Source organism: Coccomyxa subellipsoidea, assembly GCF_000258705.1.
Source record: "Coccomyxa subellipsoidea C-169, whole genome shotgun sequence".
Classification (NCBI taxonomy): domain Eukaryota; kingdom Viridiplantae; phylum Chlorophyta; class Trebouxiophyceae; family Coccomyxaceae; genus Coccomyxa; species Coccomyxa subellipsoidea.
Genome location: NW_005178039.1, coordinates 2,241,665 through 2,264,069, shown reverse-complemented (window position 1 = coordinate 2,264,069; position 22,405 = coordinate 2,241,665). Strand labels below are relative to the sequence as shown.

Here is a 22,405-nt window from a genome sequence, read left to right as displayed (position 1 = left end):
ATAAACGAGTCCACATTTGACAAGAAGCTTCTAGCTGCTACACCTCTGAGAGCCCACACAGACAATTCACTTCCTGTCCAAGGAGTCCTTATTGAAAGCAAACTCCCCCTTGATGCGCTCAACCCAGGTCTTCCCTGCATTGGATCCCTCTGTAGCTCGGAGCAAGTCCTCGAGCTCCTTGTAGGATGGCCGTGTATCCTGCACCAGCCGCAGTTGCTGAAACAAGGTCACACTCCTGCATTTTGAGCTCAAGCTCATCCCTTTGAATTGAACTCAATGACAGCAGCACAGCAGAAGTCGTCATTATACCGCAGCAGCGCACCAGAACAGTGATGAGCTCTGGAGCCTGTCCTTCTGGAGCAAGATATACTTGCCAACCACCTGGATATGTGCGTAAAAGCCTGCCACGACACAGTCATGGTGTGAAATGATCCCGATCACTTGATGTGAAATATCATGTAGTAGAGCAAACAAGACAGGCAGTCCCTGCAGTAGCATGCTTGGTAAAGACAGTAACACACCTGACATTGTCTCCTGCAATGCGCATCTGCTTCAGGATGTACACCTCCTCAAAGGAGGCTACAAAGTCCTCTGACCTCCGCCTCCATGGTCCAATGCCAAAGTCATTCACCAGATTGCCTGGCTGCCATTGAGGGTTGATCATCAGTGCTAGCCCACCAGGACTCAGCCCTTCCACAATTTCTCTCATCTGCAAAACAGTCCCCAATACAATACTGTTGCCTTCTGCCATTCTCTTTCGATGCTGTACCTTCACGGAGTATATCAAAACCTAAGCGCAGCTATTGCGCACAACTATCGCAGGGCATTTGCCCACATGTGCATGCCTGCTTTAATGTCTCTGGTGTGGGGAAAAGGATGGCGGCCAGACGGGGTGACGTCCAAGCGCCCACAGCGTCACCCTGATCTAATATGCGCGCTGACAGCGGCCCCTGCAACGCCTCATCCTTCTTCAGGCTGCGCAGAAGGCTCTCCACCATCGGCTGCCCTGCCTTGAACTGTTGCCTTATCCCGCCAGGCCTGGCAGCACAGGAATGATTATTCTTCAGGATTGAGATGCAATTGATGGGCTCGCTCGATGCCAGAATGATGCTCATTCGGAGAGCTGAGGACATTGCAGACGCACCAGTCATCAAGATCCGTGGCACCAATCAATGGTAGGAGCAGCTCAATCCGCTGTCTCTTTACTCCGTCGGCAAATGCTCGTTGGGATGCACTGAGAGCTTGGTCAACAAGTTCTTCAGGGCCCCGGGGCAGGTACTGTTTAGGCCTGCGCCAATGATAATTGACACAGCGTCATTTTCAGTATCAAATGCTAGTACTACATTGCGCCCCCTCTACAATCTAGTAGAGAATGGTTTGCTTTGGTGACTGTTCTGAACAAGAGCATCAGGTGATCAAGAAATCCAGATACAGACATGCAGCTATCGAGGCTCTCACGTTGCAATTGTTTGATCGCCAGCAGAATTTACGCGAGAAGCAAGACGGTTGTGATGTCGCCTTTGTCGGGTTCCAAAGGCTTTTAGACTGGTAAAAGGCTGATGGACAGTATGTGACTGTCTCATAGACAAGGCATCACCATGGAGTTGGGTAAGAAGCATCGTTAAAGCTTTCTCCGACACGAAAATGCATCAATCTTTCGATGCATTTGAGTATTGCTTCCGTTCGGCCCATTAAAGAAGTAAGGAATACGTGGCGCGCTCGAAATGCAGGAAGGGCACGTGGTCCCAAATCCATATCTTTGATAGGTGTTTGATCAGGTGCGATAAAATCCTACATAAATGCACTTGCATTTGTCCATTGAAGGCAGGCGACTGCAGTTTGTGATTTTGCGTCTTTGATTGTATCGTTTTCCAATTATTAAGACGCCTGTTTTGCAAATCAGCAAGACCCCCACCGGGTGGAGAGTGTTTTTATATATATTGCTGTGGGCATTGACGTTACGTATTATTGAGGTCAAACTGTGATGGCACAGACAATGCATCAATCGTCAGTTGGATTTGCTTCAGTGTTGCACAGAAGCACCCCAGCACTGCCTCTGACCCACTGCAGTATTCTGTACAGATCTAACACAAAATTACGATCTCAATGCCAGAACCAGCAATTTCCATCCAGATCGCACCTGGTGGGTCGACAGTTCAAATGTCTTTTTCCCAATCCATTGAATGAAACCTTCTTGTTGTGACCTTTCCCTGTCCAATCATTACTGTACAATTCGTACCTCAACGAAGAACATGGTTGTGCAGTTGCAGTCACGTTTGCAAGGATCCAGGGCAGCAGCCCAGGGGTCCAGGGCAGGAAGGCACATGCACCGATTCATGTGTGCAGCGGCCACCGCAGACTACAGATCGAAGGACAACAAGGACATCCGAGTGCTGGTGGTGGGATCCACTGGATACATCGGCAAATTTGTCGTGAAGGAGCTGGTGAAGAGGGGCTATGACGTGGTGGCATTCGCGCGGGAAAAGAGCGGAGTGGGGGGCAAGGCCTCAATGGAGGACACCGTCAAGGTTGGCGCCTGCCAGCATCGTGTGCATGCAGAAGCATTCCACAATCAAGTGGTGCAGGCTGTATGTCAAAGAGGAGACCTCATGGGGAATGTGATGCAGGAGTTTGAAGGCGCTGACGTGAAGTTCGGGGATGTACAAAATGTGGAGTCCCTCAGTACAGTCGGATTTGCCCAGCCTGTTGATGTGGTGGTCTCCTGCCTGGCCAGCCGCACCGGCGGGAAGGTGAGTCATGTTATGATTACTACGCTGCGCAGGCCTGCATGCGCGTAGAGCAAATGACGCTGAAGGAAGCGGTGCCGGCCTCGGCTTGACGAGCTGCTGTGCGGTGCACAGAAAGACTCGTGGGACATCGATTACCAGGCGACCATGAATGTGCTGGAGGCTGCGAGGCAGAAGGGAGCGGCGCACTTTGTGCTGCTGAGCGCCATCTGCGTGCAGAAGCCCCTGCTGGAGTTCCAGCATGCCAAGCTCAAGTTTGAGGCTGAGCTGCAGGCAGCTGGGGACATCACATACTCAATCGTCCGACCAACAGCCTTCTTCAAGTCCGTCGCAGGACAGGTGATTGTGCTTATATAAGCACAGACCAGTACTTCTGTGGTGGCTGCCGCTGTCATCTGCTAACTCAAGAATTGCTCTTCTTAGAACAAGGATGTCTGAAAATTTAGTCTCACTGTGGAATCACAGGTGAAACTGGTGAAGGAGGGAAAGCCGTATGTCATGTTTGGGGACGGGCGCTTGGCTGCATGCAAGCCCATCAGTGAGGCAGACCTGGGAGCCTTCATGGCTGACTGTGTGAAGGACCAGTCAAAGGCCAACCAAGTTCTCCCAATCGGAGGTGCGCTCATTCAAGCCAGCATGCACAAAACCTTGATAGAGACATGTGAAGTAGCACGCAAGTGGAGCTTGAATAAAAAGCTCTGAATGGGATATGGAACCCATATTGGCGTTTCTTTTGGTGTGTGCACTACAGTTTCGATCTGACTTCTGCATGTGTGCAGGCCCTGGCAAGGCATGGACAGCATTGGAACAAGGCGAGTACCTGTTTGAGCTGGCAGAGCGCAAGCCCAACTTCATAAAGGTGCCTGTGGCCCTCATGGATGGCATTATCGGCTTCCTGGATCTCCTCGCCAAAGTCTTCCCTGGCCTGGAGGTACCCCCATGCAACCTCCACCCGAATAGCTCAATGTTGTCCCATGCTATGTCAACATGTCATCCCAGTGGATCCTGAGGTGCCATCCTGAAGTGCCGAACATGAAGGCACCAGGTGCCTGGCCCCTGGTAGGAAAGGCATGGACCAATTGTCTTGTACTCTTTTGAGGAACCTGCGGTGATAAGAGGATGCTTCTGCCGGCGCAGGACTCTGCAGAGTTTGGCCGCATTGGAAAGTACTATGCCACAGAGAGCATGCTTGTGTACGACCCAGAGAGACAAGAGTATGACGCTGATGCGACCCCCAGCTATGGCAAGGACACACTGGAGGAATTCTTCAGGCGAGCAGTCAAGGAGGATGGCATGGCTGGGCAGGACCTTGGTGACGCAGCAGTGTTCTGATATTTCTAAATTCAGCTATATATATAGCTAAATATATTTAGCTATATAGCATGCTGAGAAATTTTTGTTTGGTCGCATCAATTGAGAGTCAATGGCATCTTCTGAATCCATGCCATGTAAGAAGTGATTGTTGGTTTTATATGAATTGGTTTGCATAGGTTCTCAAGTGCTTCCCATTATCAACAGTTCCATACATTGCATCAGATACCCTTGGCAAAGAATTCAAACGGCCCGCAATGTGCGGGCTGCGCATCAACTAGCAACTCCAGCAGTAAAAAGAATAGCAAACGAATCGGTCTCACTGTCCTCACAATGCTGCGCGCCTTGTCACTCGTGTCGACACCTGGTGTTCTCTCACACTCCCATTATCAGTCTTCGCCTTCTCTCCAGTCGTTGCTGCTCTCTTCAGAACTCTCTTGCGCGCGCCAGTCGGACTCGTAGTAGCTGTTGGGGATGCCCAGCCAGAACTTGAGCCGCTCCAGGCCCTCGTTGCGGCTGCGCCTGCGCTGTCGCCCCTGCAGCGCCGCGCTCTGCCGCCGCATCATGTCCTCCAGCGCCCGCTTGATGCGCGCCTTGTCTACCTGCCTCCCCACCGCCTCCATCGCCCGCACCGCCTGTGGGCAGTGCACCGCTCTCGTCAGCCCCGGACTACGCTATGAACCTTGCCACTTGTGTGTGCACCAACGATCCAGCATCCATCTCAAGTGCATGCACACAGCAGATTTTACATGCTGTCTGAGACCACTCCGCTCTCATGCACAGATTGTCAAGCCATGAAGCGCTGATCAGGAGTAGCTGCATCACGTACTGCACCTGGACTGCAGCACATGCGAGCTAAGCCACACACTGATGCCTGCTTCACAAACAAAGTGGACTAAAGAGTGCACATGAGGTGCGATTGTCAGGGGTGGCCAGCAAACCTGCATGGCGCGCCGGAACTCGCCGGTGCGCATGCACAGGTCCATGACGGTGTCAAACATCTGGTCGTCTGGCGTGCCGCCGCGCTCGAAGAACTCCTGCAGCACCGCCAGCGCCGCATCCGCGTCCCGTCGCCGCGCGTACTCCGCCAGCAGCGCCCCATACGCCTCCAACGGCGGCGGTCGGCCTAAGCGCAACATGGTGCAAGTCAGCCTAGGGTGCCCAAATTTAGCTGATCCTTATAACCAGACGTTATGTTTGTCCTGAGCCCTCGGTAACGGGTCTTGGCATGAAGAGGAATGACCTCGGTTCGGCTGCGCATGTCTGTGTCTGAATCCTCAAAGCCATGAAGATGACAGAATAGGGGACATCCATGGCTTTAAAAAAGACATTGGTGCCCAGTGAAAGGGGGTTCCCTATATCTGCCTTGCATGGTGTGATCCATGTTTGCCTGAACGCCCCCTCCATGCAGCTACAACCAAGGACTTGCGGAGCAGTCAGGGGTGTAGCACACAGTGCTGGCGCGAGAACGGCACCTCGTCTCCTGCAGAGCTCAGTGGCGCGCTCCAGCTGGTCCTCCGCATCACCCATGCGGCCGCAGCGAGCGAGCGCGTCTACAACGGCATTCAGCGCGGCAAGGTCCACCGCAACACGCGCATCCGCCTCCATCGCTCGGAACGCCAGCACCTGTCACACCGTCTCCTCTCAGTACTTGCCTGCACATTCTATCTGCTCTGTTCCTCATCACAGAGCCTGTGTAGACACTTGCCATGCAATTGGGCTTTGGTCCTCGACAGATGAGAGGCAGGCCTGTTTTTACACATCCCCTGGTATGCATGTTGAAAGGTTGCCAACCTTGGGGCAGCCAGCTATTTACAGATGACCACCAGAACACAACTGAGGGTTTAACAAGGAGGCAGGGCTCACGGCGTCTTCGGGGCGGCCGAGGCGGGTGAGGGAGGTGATGAGGCTGGTGTAGGAGAGGGCGTCGGGGGTGTGGCCCAGGGAGATGAGGCGCCTGAAGAGGCGCGGCACGGCCCCCGGGTCCCCCCGCGATAGGCAGGCGCCCATGAGCGTGTTGAAGGTGTCGGTGGACGGCACCACGCCCGCCATGCCCATGCTGCGCAGCGTTTCCAGCGCATCCTGTCCAGCAACGTTATCGTTATCGTTATCATTATCATTATCATTGCTTTTCCTGCCACAAGGCAAGGTATGTCCTGCCTACCCACATGAATTTTCCTGTGTCCGACTTGTAAGAATGCAGCCTGAGGGAATCCGGCGTTCTGGGTAGGCCCCTGAACGGGACGCAAGAAGACGGTCTCCCCTCTATGCTGGGTTGTGTCAGAGCTGCAGAGACAAGGGAAGGGGGTGATCACAGCCTCATCAGACCTGTTGTGGGCATTGTAGCAGGGAGCAATGTAGGCGAACCTGGATGGGGCGGGTGGACCACTGGCAGTAGCCACGCAGCATGATGTTGAAAGTGACGGTGTTGGGAGGCACGCCCATGAACTGCATGTCACGCAGCATCTCCTCCGCCAGGAACAGGTCCCCGGCTCGCACGCAGCCGTCCACCAGCGTAGTGTACGTTACCTGTATCACCCACGCAGCAATCAGCACATGTGAACCCGTATCCTACCTATTCACACTCAGAACAAAGCTTGCACACTGCCCAATGACATTGTTGCCATGATCTGCCCAAGGATGAACCTGCACGTTCTGCCTCAATTGCTCCAGCTTGAGCACAACAGGCCAAGATGCTGCAGAGTTCGTCTCAGAGAGCTGTGTTCTGGGCCTGCAAACTCCCCCAAGAAAGACCATCTCCCTCCACGATTTGATCAAGGTGGAGCCTGCAGAAATCAACAAAAAAAGAACAACCGCCTCACCACATTGGGCTGGACGTTCTGCAGCTTCATGGCCTCCAGGACGTCGCGCGCGTCGGCGACCTGGTTGGCCTGGCAGAACCCCTTGATAAGCGTGTTGTAGCTCCACAGGTCAAGCCGCAGGCCCAGCTTCTGCGCCTCCTGCAGCTTGGCCGCCGCCTGCGCCGCCCACAACACATCCCATCAGCTCCTTTCATATCAAGCAACAACTTCGCTTCCAAGGGGCAGCTGTATATGCTTTCGATATCCTGTAACTCCCTACATTGCATTTCTTGTAGTCATGCAAATACCTGCCAGATGGCAACCCTCTCACAGGAGCCCAGGCTCATGTTCTCGCACATTGCCAAGCTAGTGCTCCACCGCATGTACAAGGGGATAAGATCGGAAATTAGCAGCTCAGAAAATTTTCAAGAGGAGCTGGTCAATCAAAAGGAGTAGCTGAAGAGGTCACAAGATGGAGCAGCACCTGCTCAAGGAGGCCCTCATTGACAAAGGCGTCGATGAGGATGTTGTAGGTGACGACGCTGGGCGCCACCTGAAGCCGCTCCATGTCAGCCATAGTGGCCTGCATGGCGCTCAGCGAGTGCGCATTGGCCTGCCCCTTGAGCAGGATGTTGTATGCGCGGACGTCCGCCCGCATGCCCCACCCCTGCATCGTCCGCAGCAGCCCAGCCGCCTCATCCACATAGCCCAGCCCGATGCAGGCATTCATCCCTGCACGCCCACAGCCCAATTTATTTGGTTCCACTGTATTTTTTGAATAGAAGTGATGCGAATAACAATGTACGCATGTCACAAAAAATTTGAATTGATGAAAGGCATCTTCCTCCTGCCTAGCTGGCACAGCTCCATAGCACGGCTCTGCCGATACAACCCTGGAATGCATGCCAAAAAGAGAGCATTTTTCAAAGGTGAGCAATTACACACCTGCTGCATACAGGGCAGCATTGCCGGTGGCCAGGCCGGAGGCGTCCAGCTCCCTCCACAGCTCGTATGCTAGGTGGGCACAGGGAGCCCCCTTGCGCCGCTGTTTGCACAGGGAGCTGATCACGCTCGACCAGGTGATCACGTTTGGGGTCAAGCCGGAGCTCTGAAGGTCCCGGAACGCTTGAACAGCATCGTAGGCCTCGCCCGCCTGTCAGAAGCAAGCAATCCTCACTATAATTACCTCATGTAAGCGACTCTGTCAGATTTGCTTCTTTCAGACTTCCAGCGTCAATGCTACCTTTTCAGAATAAGTGGGTTGCAGAGTAGACATAGGGGATACCCACTGGCGATAAGCACCACTTTGCAGAAGCATTTTACGTAAGAGACAGAAAACACGGCAAAACAGACGAATATTAAAAACAATTTACGCTCACCTGAAAAGCACCCGTGATCAGAGCCTGGTAGGTTGAATACTGGTACGTCTTCGACCGCCCCTGCTGGGAACTGTACAGCTTCCATGCTGTGCGAAACGCTCCCTTTGCACACAGGCCTGCACAGAGCATTTGATGTAAGGCAAAAACTCTTGCTCGGAGACCACCAATTGGAGCTATGACAATGCAGCTTGTGGCCTCCTGGCAAGCACCTCCCACCTTTGAGGAGTTGATCTGAAATGAGGTTCTCTGGCAGGGCGCCGACCAGCAGCAACCTCTCGATCAGAACAACTGCTTCTCCCCAGTTGCCCACTGTAATGGCGTGCTCCAGGGGCCTTTGCAGGGGCCGCTTGACTGACACGTTTGCAGAGGGCTCCCTTGGAGAAGCCTGGGTATGGACAGATCCAGTACTCCCATCTGTCCAGTCTTTCTGAAGTAATTTGTCATTTTTGCGGATAGTCAGGCCAGCATTAGGGAGCTGGATTTGTGTAAGTCCTCCTAGGGGCTTTGAAGGCAAGGCTCCATGAATAGCAGGGTTCCTCAGCCCACGGCAGATGCAGCTTCTGGACACCTCATACCTACGTGACCACAGATCGTTCTGGAAACACAGTGACAACGCGGTAATGGCAGCATCTGGCGCCGAGGGACGTCCAACGAGCATAGATGAAATTTCACCCAACACCACTTGCAAATGTGATCTAATTTGGAAAACGAATCTAGTAGCACGTAATTAATCTAATTTAGCATGTATTCATCACACGATGTTACAATTAGAAGAGAATTGCGGACGTTTGTGTCCAAATTCACGCCACGCCACTGGCCGAAAATGGAACGCCTCGTTCGACCGGGCAAAATTCCAAAATTTCCCTTGCGTCGATCGCGTCAAGGCGCATTGGAGAATCTTCAGAATGGGATGTCTCATGAAAACAGGCTTGTTAGGTCATTGAAGAAATCATCGTGATGGAAGTACGTCTTTATGGAAGAATTTTAGACCGAGACGACCAGTGTATGGGTTTTCAATCTCTATATAGCTAGGACGATACCAAAACGCCTCTAGTATGGCACATTATTTCTTCGCCCTGGCCATTAGTGGCCTTCTCATTGCTTATTTGGGCAATGATCGTTCAGTTCTTCACTTCAGGTACACATTTGGCCGAATCTTCTCTTTCAATAATTTTGCTGACATGGCAGATCAAGGTTTCAGAGACTGAGGTATGTGTCACGGCGACGATGCAGTCGGACCGGCAGGAGACTCTTTTGGGCCATTTTGAGCGCCTTGTTGAGCTGGTGGCTTGTCTTTGCACTCCGAAGTATTGACATCCAGGGATCTGAGGGCCTGTTCTTCATATTCACAGCGGTGTGTTCCTGCGCATAATTGCCTTATGTAGAAAATTCAAGTTTTGTAACTCCTATGTAGTGACAAGGAGCTCTGATTTACGGTTCAGCCTCAATTTTTCTGCATCGATACCACAGGTGATGGCAGCATCTTTTGTAGAGGACAGGGTTCAGGCAAATCTTTTCATGACTCCATTCAGGAGTCCTGCCATCAGCACGATAACAGGTGGGCTAGACAACGAGCGCCATCAGTGCCCATTGCAGACATCACAAGTACAGCTTTTAGGTTGCGCCTTTGCATTGCGCTGCAGCAAATTAAAGTCATTGTGGCCTACAGGATCGCCTGAAGCCCAGGGGAAGGCAGAGCTGCTGTCGGCAGTGATTAGCAGCATCAACAAGTGGCAGGGCTACACAGTTGGGGCCTCAAGGGTGGTGTCCCATGTAGCTGGCAGTCTGTCCAAGCACCGCAGGATCATCCACGAAGTGCGCTCTTAACACTAGTCGATTCGTAGCAAGTGGAATGGTGTCCTGCATAGTGTGGAGACGTGTGTACAAAGGCTTAGAATTCTCTGTGCATCCAGATTGTGAGCGGATGCAGCACGATGGATCTGAACTACGTGTTGCTGAATGTGAACACTGCGGCGCTCGTGGAGGTGTCGGGGCGGCACACTATGGAGATGCTGACCTCCCCACAGCAGCGCCTGCCTGAACTACGCATTGTCACAAGGTGCTTTGCCACCTTTTGCATATAGTCTCATTCTGCCCTACTCGACTTGTCCCCTGTTGATCACTGAGACGGAGCTGGCACCCAGAGAAATTGAGCATATGTGATGGTGGACTGCAGGGCGGCTCTGCTGGACGCGCTGCAGAAGGTGGGCATGAGGCATCGGCCCAGCCGGCAGCGCTGGGCCACAGAGATACTGAAAGCCACCAAGGGGACGGACCTTACCAGGCTAAAAGCTTTTGTGGATGATGGTGGGGTGAGTGCCCCCCACCCGACCCTGCACTCAGCTCAGCTTGAGGTCTTGGCGAGTAGGACTTTCCCTTTGGTACTAGAAGCTTTGCTGTTTGGTCAGTGCTGTCTTGTATCCCTAGCATCTCACAGGCAATGCTGGGAACAGGATTACCACACCATCTACAAGCTCTGCTACACCGATCTCCAGGACGCAGCACAGCAGGATGCCTTGAGCCACATAGCAGCTGAGGGGAGGAGAGCTTATGAGGAGTTTGCTGCGCGGCTACCCAATGGCCCACCCGGCATCTGCCTGAAGGTGGTGCTCTTGCACTCTCTCCTCCAACAACACAAGAAGCTGCCTCTGTGATCCACACCTTTGTAGTGCGTAAAAGCCTGGAGCAAGAATCGTGGCACCAGGGCTTGTATACTCAAACCTGACAAGGGTACTGCCCTGCAGGTTGTGTCGGACATTGATGACACCTTGATGAGCAGTGGCGGGTCATACCCTGCCGGAAGGGACATGCGGTATCCGCACAACTGCGTGTACCCGGGAGTGCTGGCTTTCTACAACGAGCTGGATGCTGGGCATGTCCTCAGAGTGGAGGTGGGCACCAATGCACTTGACAGCAGCTGAACAACAAAGGTGCTTGTGTTGAAATGCAGCATCACAAAAAACAGGGAGTCTTCACAAGACGTGTCCTTGCCCCTCGCAACAGGAGTGCTGGAAGGCAGCGGCTGCAGCGGCGTCGGTGCCGCAGTCGCCGATCACAAGTCCTCGCCAGCAGCTCACTAGGCTGCCTGTGCCCGCGGAGGCGGCGGAGGCGCCGGGGCAGGGTAAGTGGGATCGGGGCAGCGGCGCCTTGGAGGGGCGGGGCAGCAGCACCGGCGAGCACGCCCTCTCCCCGGGCTTTGCTGATTCCGGCCGAGCGGCCGCCGCGCGCTCGGGACCGGTGTCCATCCCTGGAGCCGACAACCGCAGCGGCAGAGGGAATGACATTGTCGGGTCACCCGGGACAGCGTCCAGCGCTGATGGCATACAGACGACGCCGTTCAGCGCGCCGGCAGAGCAGGGGCCGCCCAGCAGCGGCAAGCCGCCCATCGTGGGGCGTCACCTGCCCACGGTGCGCATCGCGGATTACGGCAGTTTGGGCTCCTCGGACGCCCTCCCCAGGCCGCCGGCCCTGCCCCCGTCCCACTCCTTTGCCGAGAGCAGCAGCGCCGCACAGCCGCCGGAGCTTGTGTCCGTCCAGGAAGCTGGCGCCGATCAACAAGCTGACGGGGGCACGCAACAATGCGCTCACGTGGCCAGCGGCAACATGGACGTCAGCACGATAGAGGACGCTCTCCTGGGGCCGAGCGATATCCCGGCAGGCGGCGCCGGGCACATGGCGAGTGGCACAGCCGGGGTCTTTGAGGGGGGAGGAGGCTTGCGATCGCTGGTGGGAGGGGCAGCCGTCATCCCATCGCTGGTCAATGGGGGCGCCAACATTGCCAGAGATGCTCCGGAGGCTAGGGCGCTGCCTCCGCGACCGACGGTGAACACGAGGGGCGGCGGGAGCTTGTCGAGTCGGCTGGCCGGGGACAGCCCGCGCTGCGGCAACATCAGCGAGGGGCTGCCGCTGAGCGCGCCGTCTGAGAGCCTGGCATCGGCGTACGAGAGCGAGGTGGGAGGAAACAATGGGCGCGGAAGGCAGCCGGGCGGCGAGGAGGAGTGGCCCCCGATGATGACTCGCTCCGGACGACGGCGGCTGCGTCATGCCATGCTGGCGCGTCCCTTATCTTAGACCATTGGAGTGCACTAGTATTGCCAAAGGACATAAGTGATGAATTTGCGAAGTATGTTTAATCAATTGCAGTGAGAGAATGTGGCAAAACGGTACCGTATCTTGGTGCAGGGTGGGGAAGGGCTGAGCACTGCAAGGAGGCGGTGGCAGGACAGGCCACGCCAAAAGTGGGTGCACCTGGTCTTCCTTTCGGCACGGCCGGAGTCTTTCAAGGGGCTCACGGTGCGTTCTCTCATCCCTGATGATGCAGTACCTGAATGCCCCTGTGAGCGTGACTTAGCAGCATGTCAACGTTCTCTTCAGATGTAAACCATGAAGTGCCGTTCTTGATCCAGTGCTGTGCACCCTGGCAGGAAGCTCTGTCTTTGAGGAAGATCTTCAGGCCGCTAGTGCAGAGGGGAGAGATGAACGGGTACCCAGTCCTCCTGCTGGGGTCCCTTCGAGCAGGGCCAAAGGCGCTCTGGGACTATGCTCGAGGCACCCGGTGAGCGCATCTTGCCTACAGAATTGAACCCACCGTCTTAGAAAAGGCCCCTTTCCCTATTATATGCTCCAGATTCCCGCCAGGGTGCAGCAACATTCACCTTTGCTGTGCCACACAGGCCGCCCCAGGACAACCCAAAGACTCTGAACACTCAGCTCTACGTCCAGTTGTACCAGAAGAAGCTTGCGCGCTTTCAGCAGTTTGCAGTCCTCTACCCAGAATGCTACTGGGTCTTTGTCGGCGACAATGGGCAGGTGCTCGCCCACTCCCCTGACTTCAATCCTCTCTGTAGAACCGCATGCTGACCCATCCCTGAGTTAGTTTTGATCAACAGGTCCTGGTGATTTTCTGAGGCTGTCAAAAGCGTTGGTGCAGGGTAAGCTGCTGATGTACAACCTTGTCCAATTGTTGCGCACTAGACAGTCCATGGTCTCATATAGCGGTCTGACATAGCAGAAGGGGTGGTTACCAGTTGGGGCATATGTTCTGATATAGTCCCAGCGTTTCTGCAGCTTTTGTGCACCCTTCAACCACCTTGGGTGGGCCCATCTCATCTATGGCATGGACTGTGGTGCGCAGGGGGATGTGCTGCTGGCAGAGAAGCTGACTCAGCTGCTGACACGGCCGGATGGGCGGTGCGCGCTGGTGGCAACCTTCATCCACCGCGTGGTGCCCGCGCTGGAGACCATCAGCAGCCTCCGCTCGCGCCGCTCCAACAAGGCCGCCTGGCTCGCCGCCTGGCGCGACCAGAACATATTCTTCAACCGCAGCCATGTCGGCATGGCCGTGCAGGTGCGGACAGGCACCTCCAGATCTTCTGCCGACTTTTCCTCTCTAAATCACCGTAGCTTGCATGCTTCAGATCGGCGTGTTACAGGCGGCTCCCGGAACTTGTAAATTCGCTAAGTCAATGACCTGCCTGCCCAAGGCATTTCAGGCATCAGGCAGCAGAGCTACCTCGCAAACATCATGCAGCAACAGTAAAGCGATCCATCGGCCCAGGAGCAGTGAACATTAATGAGGATGAGGCGTGGGCCGCGCAGGCGCACACACTGGGCCTGATGGATGCGGAGGGGCTGCAGCATGTGGTGCTGGAGGCGGCACAGGATCTGCGGCGGGCACGCGCTCGGTACGCCTTCGACGTCGTTGACTGGGCCAAGTGCGTGCGCCAGCTCAACAAGGACATCCGCGCTGCCAACGAGTTCCTGCACGACAACCTGCAGGCGCGCTTTGAGTTCCCATGACAAAAGATCTCTTCTTTCTCCAGAACACAACCTCAGACCCTGCGGTGCCCATATCGACTGCACTGCTTTGCACAACCTGCCTGGCATGCACGTCTGCTGCAGTCATGCTGCAACTCTATCCCTGCTGCACCCACAGCGAAAATTAGCAAAGATGCAAAAATTATCTTGTCGTGTGGTTTCCAGGTGAGCTTGTTGCGGCTGCCGGAGGGCGGCACGTCCGGGGTGCAGAGCAAGGGCAGCGGCTACGACAGCGATGTCAGCGTGCTGGGCGGCCACCCGGCGCCCCCCGCCTACCACGGCTATGACAGCGAGGCGTCCACCGTGCGGGGGATGAGCCCCCCGCCCCGCGGTGGCAGCCCCCGCGGCGCCCCCCGCTACGGCCTCGCCAACTATGACAGCGATGTCAGCACCCGCAGCTACGCCTGGCAGACCTGACTCTGATCCTATCTACGTAGCAAAATGCGGGGCTGGCAGATGAGGAGTGTCTTGTTTTTTGGATTGCGAAAACTCATGAGGCCCACCATGGGAATTGTTCTGTATGGCGCAACGCTGCCAACCACAGGCTCTCCCTGCAATTTTATATCTGCTTATATTGGGGGCTCAGACGTGTAGAATGTACATACATCTTTGTGTAGGAGTTTAGTGAGAGATACTTTGATTTTTGCACTGCTGGTGAATGTGCAGCAGGGAGAGTGTGAGAAAAGTGTGTGACATCAAACTATGAGGTCCTCAATTCTAGGACGCAATGTATAAGATGTGTAATGCAGCAGGTTTAAGTGGATGGAAAAAAATTTCCCACTGGCCTGGAGAGGCCTGCAACATACTCCATGATTGTTGATTTTCTGCATTTTTGAATGGCCATTAAACTTGCGAGCATGTTATTAATATACCTTTGCAGATATTAATTGCTGAGTAATGTCAGCAATCTTGGTCTTTTGTGTTTGCAAATTACTATTTTTCTATCCTGGAACTGCAAGCATGTCGGGTGGTTAGACTTTGTAACTGTTGGAGACCTTGGACATGGATCAGTGGCATTGCTGCATGGATGGCTGCAGAGGAGGAGAGCCTTGGAGGATTCTTCAAGAATTACACGTTGTTACGCATATGCTACCAGGTGTAGCCCCTGAACAGATCAAAGCGGTTTACGGGAGGACCGGCCACGGCGTTTGCTGGCCGGCCTACGGGGTATACTAGGCGCCTCAATTGGGATTGATGCAGCCCATTGTCTGTGACCTTGACCATACAGAACGTCCAAATCATGAAGAGGGCCGGCAGCGCGTGAAATACAGGGTGAAGGTAATCAGTTTTCTGGAGCATTTGGTGTCCAGCATGCATGCATGCATGCAGTAGATGAGTAATGATGACGAATGCCATGCTGGATGGAAGAAAGCCGAGGAGGACAAGATCGCAAGCGAAAGGACAGAAAAGCACTGTGAAACTACCGTACAGAAACATGTGAATACATACAGGACCTGATGTGCAAAACTCATCGTTGTAAAGTCACAATTTTGGGCCAAGAAACGAGATTACTTTTACTTGTTGTGGTACTGTCACTTACCAGCGCCCTGAACGGACGCCCTCTCGACCGATCTGATGCAGGAACGACCTCTACACTGGACTTGAGGCAAGCGTAAGTAGCCACACCGTCGCCAAAAGTCCAGCATCACCCACATCAACCAGGCTTTGAGACTCCTCGGGTGAAAGATAAAGCAATTGAGTTGACTATAGAGCTTTCATCGAACTGCAAGCAGCTAAACTGCAAATATCAAAAACATCAAATGTTTGAAATGTCTTTGTGACTCTCCAGGTTCGCCCTGGTACAGCCCATACAAGATGCCACAAAGCTGAGCTTGGAGGAGGGTGGATTGGAGGTGTTGCGTCGAATCAAAGGGCCTGTTGCACCCGTCGTGGTGATCGGCCCGTACAGGAGTGGAAAGTCCTTCCTGTTGAACCAGCTGCTTGGAGTTGGCTGTGGTGAGCACCACACAGCTTCTTGCAGCAGATGCTGAGGCCTGCAAATCAACAGGCAATGATTTGGGCGCCACAACAGCTGTGGTGGTGCACAATTGCCATACTGCCATATTGCCATACAATTCCCATGCGACAAGCTTGCCTTTCATATTGGGCAAATACACTCAATTGTCAGCCTTGCCAGAACGCGCCAGACAAGCAGGCAAGGCTGGCGCCTGCCTCAATGGGCGCTGCTGTGAGCAGCTGCTGCTGGGCACGCAGATGAGGGCTTTGGAGTGGGCCACACGCGGAGCACGCAGACCAAGGGCGTCTGGGTGTGGGGCGAGCCGCAGCTGGCAGCAGGTTCACAGCCCAGCACAGAGGCTGTACCAGCGATAGTGTACGTGGACACAGAGGGGTTCGAGAGCACGGGCAAATCGGATGTGTACGACGATCGCATATTTGCGCTGAGCACCATCATCAGCTCGCTGCTGGTTTACAATCTGCCGGAGACCGTGCGCGAAAGCGACGTGGAGAAGCTCAGCTTCGCGGTGCAGCTGGCCGAGGGCTTCTACGCCTCCTCCCAGGCAAGCGCCGCATCCACTTGTTATGACGGTGTGCTATTCTGTAAGGTGGCGCCCTTGATTATCCTGCCAGACCCGCCTGCTGTTCACCTTGTTCTCACGCACAGGAACAATTACGTGCAAGCTGATTACAGCAGATCCTGCTCATTGTCTTGAGAGGAAACAGACTTGAGATGCCGGTCTTTTTGTGCTTCAAGCTTGCACATATGCACCGATAGAATGTTGAGGGGATTTGTGGGATCAACAGGGGGCGGGCAGGGCGCCGGTGGATGCGCCCAACATGCTGTGGCTCATCCAGCGAGACTTCTTGGAGGGCAAGAGCGTGCAGCAGAGCGTCATTGAGGCCCTCGCGCGCGTCCCTAACCCCTCCAGGGACCCCGACATCGCCCAGGCGCGACCCTGTCATTCACCCCTCCTGCTGAATCTCGCATGCTTGAAGTTGTAGTCCCAACTTCTCACCCTACTCCGTGAAAACCGTCAGGTTCTAGACCTCGGGGCACTGACAGCTTTGACATGCGTGGCTGAGGCGAGCTTTCTACAAATTTTTCACTCGTTAAAATCCCCCTCTGTACCTTGCCATATGTCGGTGCCTGCTCAGCAATCAGCCGCGTGCAGAGAAATTAGATGTTGTCTAAAGGACCCTCGCCGCGCAGGTGAACAAAATCCGAGAGAGCTTGGGTGTGGTGGTGCGCAACAGCACGGCGTACGGTCTGCAGCAGCCGCACCTGGAGCGCACGCGCCTGTGCCAGCTAAGCGACGCTGACCTCGACCCGGTCTACGTGCGCCAGCGCTCCGGTCTGCGCGACCTCGTGCGCCAGCTCGCCAAGCCCAAGCTGCTTAACGGCGAGGTGCGGCCGCTTGCTCTAAGTGCTCTTGATCGCCAACGTAATTGAGCAGCAGCCATTTGGCTGGAAATGCATTCGCTCAATCAATTGCAGAACTGGATACTGCACAAAGGAAGGACTTATCTGCTGCTTTGAACATGTGCAGTTCTGGGTGGCACGCTACTCAATTGCCTATGCCAATCTCTCTGTTGCATGCACCACGCTGTAAGACTGCTGAGTAAAGAAATTCATGGGTGCCATAACAATAAAGCATGAGGGCATGAGGCTGCAGGTGATGACGGGGCCGGGCCTGGCCAAGCTGGTGGAGACGATGGTGGGCGCGCTCAACTCGCGCGATATCCCCACCGCCGGCTCTATCCTGGAGCACTTCAATGCCGACCTGGTGCAGAAGGTGCCATGCTCTCACAGCCACTGCTCCACATGAATACTGAGGCCCACCTGTAATCTCTTGTTGTTCACATAGCTTCACAAGCTGTTGACAAGCTGCTCGTGGCGCATCCTGAGGAGACTGCAATAAGCACAGAGAAGGCACAAACACATGGCTGCATCCCTGTCGGAGTGAAATACAATTCACAGGGCATAAGCTGATCCTCAAGCTGCATGCTGAGCATGCAGCTTAAGCTGAGCTGGCTGGCGTTGCTGCTGCGCAGGTAAAGGAAGCGTACATCCAGGCGTTGGAGTCCCTGGGGCTGCCGGTTCAGGAGGAGGACTTGGAGCGCGTGCACAAGGCGGCGCTTGACGCCGCGCTCCAGTCGTTTGACTCGGCCAGCTTTGGCGTGCCGGGCAGCTCCGAGCTGGAGGTGACTCACCTCTGCATGCTCTTTCTCTTTTCTGCACCCATTTGCGGTGTCAGGATTCCCTCATTGTCTGGCATCCATTTTTCAAGCAGCCAGTATCATTCAGGCGTGGGGACTTCTGGATCAAGCCCCGGTGCTCCATGTGGCGGGCATGAGAGGGCTAAGCCCTATCGGATGATAACTCGGGAGGACTTACACTTGGAGGGACGACTTCTGGAGGGGTCGATTCTTAATGTTAGTGGGGTGGGCAGGTGTTGAGGGATGCGCTGGTGGCTGGGTGCGCGCGCGAGTGGGAGGCGCGGCGGACGGCCAACATGCTGCGCAGTGCGCACGTGTGCGAGGCGGCCGAGGAGGCCTGCGAGTCTGTCCTGGAGCACGAGCAGTCCGGAGCTCTGCCCTCCACTGGTGCGTCCGCCTCCCCTCCAAACATGCTTGCCCTTTCTGATTGTCTGATGTCCTTATTGTATCACATCGCACGTGTCCTACATTTTGCATGCATGCTTCACGGCAGACGTCTCAGCGTGCTGCGTGCATGCGAGTGAAGCTTGGAGTTCCAGGATGTGTGCGCAGAGAACATGGTGCGAAACATGCATGTACGCTTGCTGCAGGGAGGTTCCAGGCGAAGTTCGACAGGTGCAAGGCGGAATTTGAGGCGGCCTGCATCGGCCCGGCAAACAAAGCAGCCGGGGAGCGGCTGGCGCGGGCGCAGCGGCGGGAGAGCGCGCGGTTCGTGCGTGACTACAACGACCGCATCTTCAACGGCCTCGTTATTGCCTGCCTGGCCGACATCCTGGTCTTCCGCTTTCTCGTCCGGGTGTCCCTCATGGAGACTGTCGGCTGGGTTGCGTTTGCTTTCCTGCAGGTGCTCGCCCCACTTCTTTCTAGACTGCTGTGGCTGGACTATGGCTTTGCTGGTGATTTATGCATGCCTGTATAGCTGGCATTCCTTCAGGATCTGAGCACTGCTAGAAGCTGTATTGTCTGGTGGCGTTTTAAGTTGGGGCTGAGTGTGTGGGTCTGGTGCTGTGCAGGTGTATCCAAAGATGTTTCTGAGCGGAGGGTCAATGTATGAGACGTCATGGTGGGGTGGGCTGGTGAAAGTCTGGGAGGTGATTGTGTACAATTCGGTGATGGATTTGCAGCAGTGCTGGCAGGTGCGCCCTGCTCCCTGTTGCCTGCACTTTGACATGGTAGAGTGCTTGGAAGCGGGTCAGACCAGGTCCTTCCAGTACTGCGTGCGCTTTGTCAATGTTGAATCTAGATGTTGAAAAATGGCAATTGTGCCATCAAAATATGTGAGCCTCTGGACCAATGACATTTGTGTGCCTTGTGCAGATATTGCTGCCGATTGGGGTTCTGGGTTTCTTGGGCTACAAATGGTATTGGAGATATTACCGGCCTCGACAAAGGCTAAAGGAAGAGAAACAAGTCCGCAGCGGCACACAGGCCGGTGATATCAGGGATCTCAACGTGTAGTGGTGTGTTGGCATGACCATATCACTGTATTTTTTTTTAATTGAAGAGCCGTAGACTGGTTTTGCTTCAACTGTACTCTGAGCACCGTACTCGATCAGGGAGATTGCAAAATATCAGAGCATTGCGAGCGCCAATCTTGAAGGAGGGGCTGCCTCGCCTATTTCTCTCGTGCATACTGAATGTCTATGCAGTCTGCTGATTCAGCTGAGTCAGCAATCATATCCTTTCCTGCAAATTTTCATGTAGATGCACAGCAAAGAAGATTGGAATATTTGCCTTGCATGGGACTCCATGCCAATAGGGAATCAGCCTGCGCATGTGCTTCTTGTGGCTCTGCACCAATACTACTGCTCTTCTCTTCAAAACATTCATGGGTCCGCATATTATCGTTATTATATTGCTTACTTAAACGCTTATGGTATCGATCCATCTGTTCTGCAGATGCAGACACAGGGAGCATGACAGCTTCAAGGGCGTTCAAAAGAGCTAAGTAGCAATGTATACCTCTGTGACTTTGTTGCAGGACGTGGGTTGAATCTTTTTCAAGACGGTGACAAGTTCATGAGTCAGAATCTCCTCATGCTCAGCATCATGAAATTTGTAAAATTTTTGTGTTGCAAGAGATACTATTATTATTTGCATGTTTTCTTCTGCTGCAACACCACCTCCAAGTCTGGACGTCCAGTGATTGGCAGCCGATACTTCGCCCAAATTCCATATACCCTGCGCAGCATCCATGCATGCAGGAATAAGCAAATGTTCATCCCGCATAAGACATGCATTAGACACACTGTCCAAATACCAAGGCACAGCAGCACCAGCTCAGCACATGTGGACATACCAATCTGCCATCCGACCAATGGGCTGGACTTTTGTGATGGCGTACACCCATCCCAGTCCCACTGCATCATACAATCGTCTGAACACCTGCCAACAAGAGCACACTTAGGCTCTGGCAGCACACGCAGTGCCCTTGATAGAGGGGAAATCAAGCGGTATGTGCACCGCAGTGGTGGCAAGGCTTGTGTCTGGCTCGCTGCGTGCTTACCTCAACGTTTGTGACCACTCTTTGATCGGGTAAGATGCCATGTATGCTTTCCATTGCCTGTATACAAGATTATAACCAGTTGTTGGCTGATGGCCACTCATGTTAGTGAACTTACTATTATCAGCTGCTGCGCTAACACTCCATCTGGATGAGGGTATCCTCAGGCAATATACCTGCTCGTAGCTGATGCCTGCATTGTCCTCTGGTCTGTAGTCTGGTGCATCAACGTCAACGAAATATATTTTCCCTTTCCCTTCATCTCTGCGCTTCAACATGTTCACTTCCCGCATGCATAGGGGGCAGCCTGCAGCACAACAGCATCAGGACCAAGGTTGCAAGGCCACGCTGCTCAATCTTGACCTTCAGAATCTTGATTGCATGATAATGGTAGAATGACCGCATGCAGCACCTCCATCATACAGCATCTTGATTTCCCAATCACCCTGGTCCCTGCCACTGCTCCCTGAAGTACCTGCAGTCACTTGCAACCTCAGTGTTTCATCTCAATACCGAGCGTGTCTGGATGTTATTTAACTGTAAGTAGGGATTTAAAGTCTCACTTTCTGATCCTTGGAGTACAGGCGAATCAGCCTTTAGGGACGAGCATGTCGCCACTGATCTGTGCCTAGACCTTGGAATGGGATGCGCAGCTGCAAGCTGTCTGGACGCGTGAATAGCATTTTGTGCTCTAGATGTTTGCAGAAGTCGTAATGATTGGGCACTGATTGTCTTCATAACAGCAATATGAGGTGCTCCAAGGTTGCAAAAGACCGGAATCTGCTATCTGGCTAATAGGAACCACTCTGCAATTGTCCAGTGCGCTGACTTAATATATGCTTTCCTTAAGTCTTTGGGGTTGCGAATCTGGAAATTTTGGTTCTCTTTCCTTCATGCGCATTCTGAAAGGAACGATCGACGTGGCCCTCTCGTCACCACTCCCATGCAGTTCAAAATCAAATTCGAAGTCAGCCACAGAGTCTTCCAAAGTTCAAGTCCTTGGGGACTTTCAACGGGTGCATGCGTGCATTTGTGAAATATCTTAGAAGTGACCTTCATGCTGTTGCTTACCCATTAGATGAAAGCTGCGCAGGCCTCAGGTGGAGTTCGTTCAGCTCTGTCACAGTCACAGCAGTCACCGCTGTCAACAATGGCGAATATCATGAAATTTGCTACAGCGTGAGCAGATCCGCGCTGCACTGCAAGAGCGATATTGGTAAGACCGATTGTACTTTGGAACATCATCTAATTTACATGTCACTCTAACTTACATGTCACTGCCTTGATTATAGCCAGATTCTTCCATAGTCATGTCCAGCTGAGCAAATCCAGATTCACTGATGGGCCGGAACTTCCGGAACCTGAAGGTCCTCACAGCTCTTTATGCTTTTGATCAGATCAGTATTTATGGCAGTGCACGATCCAGATCCAGCATAATAAACAGGACTCACTGCAATGCATGCATGCACAGCAAAGATTACAAAAAGGCATCACTTGGTGCCGTAAAGAAGCATTGCATTATATTTTGCAGAGGCTGCCTATCTGCCATGCAGCTCCTGAAGCGATGAGGCCGAATCCGCAGTTGCTCCCATGCCCTGCCCATATTCCACCCATTTGAGATCAGTGCATGTGAGAGACGCAGTACCCTGAGGGCGAGAGATGTCATGAGTC

General features: G+C 53.8%; 6 protein-coding genes across 6 annotated transcripts; 3 read left to right on the top strand and 3 right to left on the bottom strand.

The window, feature by feature from the left end:
* Positions 1-66: 66 nt before the first annotated feature.
* On the bottom strand, positions 67-1,293 carry COCSUDRAFT_13233 (hypothetical protein; the record flags this gene model as incomplete). Its single annotated transcript, XM_005649925.1, has 5 exons — positions 67-198; positions 323-401; positions 522-669; positions 815-1,038; positions 1,145-1,293. Coding segments are annotated over 5 exons (732 nt in total), but the record flags the coding sequence as incomplete, so codon positions are not given.
* Positions 1,294-2,336: 1,043 nt separating this feature from the next.
* Positions 2,337-4,079, top strand: COCSUDRAFT_35797 (NAD(P)-binding protein; the record flags this gene model as incomplete). Its single annotated transcript, XM_005649924.1, has 6 exons — positions 2,337-2,528; positions 2,628-2,750; positions 2,862-3,086; positions 3,213-3,363; positions 3,527-3,678; positions 3,885-4,079. The coding sequence occupies 6 exons, from the start codon at positions 2,337-2,339 to the stop codon at positions 4,077-4,079; spliced, it is 1,038 nt and encodes a 345-aa protein (XP_005649981.1).
* Positions 4,080-4,447: 368 nt separating this feature from the next.
* Positions 4,448-8,811, bottom strand: COCSUDRAFT_61653 (TPR-like protein; the record flags this gene model as incomplete). The annotated part of the gene is made up of 11 exons (XM_005649923.1): positions 4,448-4,693; positions 5,000-5,184; positions 5,534-5,684; positions 5,925-6,140; positions 6,426-6,587; positions 6,881-7,036; positions 7,344-7,591; positions 7,805-8,012; positions 8,239-8,354; positions 8,455-8,623; positions 8,785-8,811. The coding sequence occupies 11 exons, from the start codon at positions 8,809-8,811 to the stop codon at positions 4,448-4,450; spliced, it is 1,884 nt and encodes a 627-aa protein (XP_005649980.1).
* Positions 8,812-9,756: 945 nt separating this feature from the next.
* On the top strand, positions 9,757-14,472 carry COCSUDRAFT_61652 (hypothetical protein; the record flags this gene model as incomplete). Its single annotated transcript, XM_005649922.1, has 13 exons — positions 9,757-9,796; positions 9,908-10,053; positions 10,152-10,297; positions 10,415-10,550; positions 10,692-10,844; positions 10,983-11,129; positions 11,242-12,295; positions 12,421-12,476; positions 12,663-12,793; positions 12,912-13,047; positions 13,373-13,585; positions 13,837-14,027; positions 14,226-14,472. The coding sequence occupies 13 exons, from the start codon at positions 9,757-9,759 to the stop codon at positions 14,470-14,472; spliced, it is 2,796 nt and encodes a 931-aa protein (XP_005649979.1).
* An 823-nt stretch (positions 14,473-15,295) lies between these two features.
* Positions 15,296-20,224, top strand: COCSUDRAFT_61651 (GBP-domain-containing protein; the record flags this gene model as incomplete). The annotated part of the gene is made up of 11 exons (XM_005649921.1): positions 15,296-15,315; positions 15,845-16,011; positions 16,270-16,619; positions 16,819-16,926; positions 17,225-17,419; positions 17,688-17,807; positions 18,067-18,216; positions 18,465-18,618; positions 18,822-19,075; positions 19,245-19,367; positions 20,213-20,224. 11 exons carry the CDS (start codon positions 15,296-15,298, stop codon positions 20,222-20,224), a joined length of 1,653 nt encoding a protein of 550 aa, XP_005649978.1.
* A 97-nt stretch (positions 20,225-20,321) lies between these two features.
* COCSUDRAFT_13870 (putative thiol-disulfide oxidoreductase DCC) lies at positions 20,322-21,174 on the bottom strand (the record flags this gene model as incomplete). Its single annotated transcript, XM_005649920.1, has 5 exons — positions 20,322-20,412; positions 20,531-20,616; positions 20,738-20,794; positions 20,911-21,041; positions 21,147-21,174. Coding segments are annotated over 5 exons (393 nt in total), but the record flags the coding sequence as incomplete, so codon positions are not given.
* Positions 21,175-22,405: the final 1,231 nt, after the last annotated feature.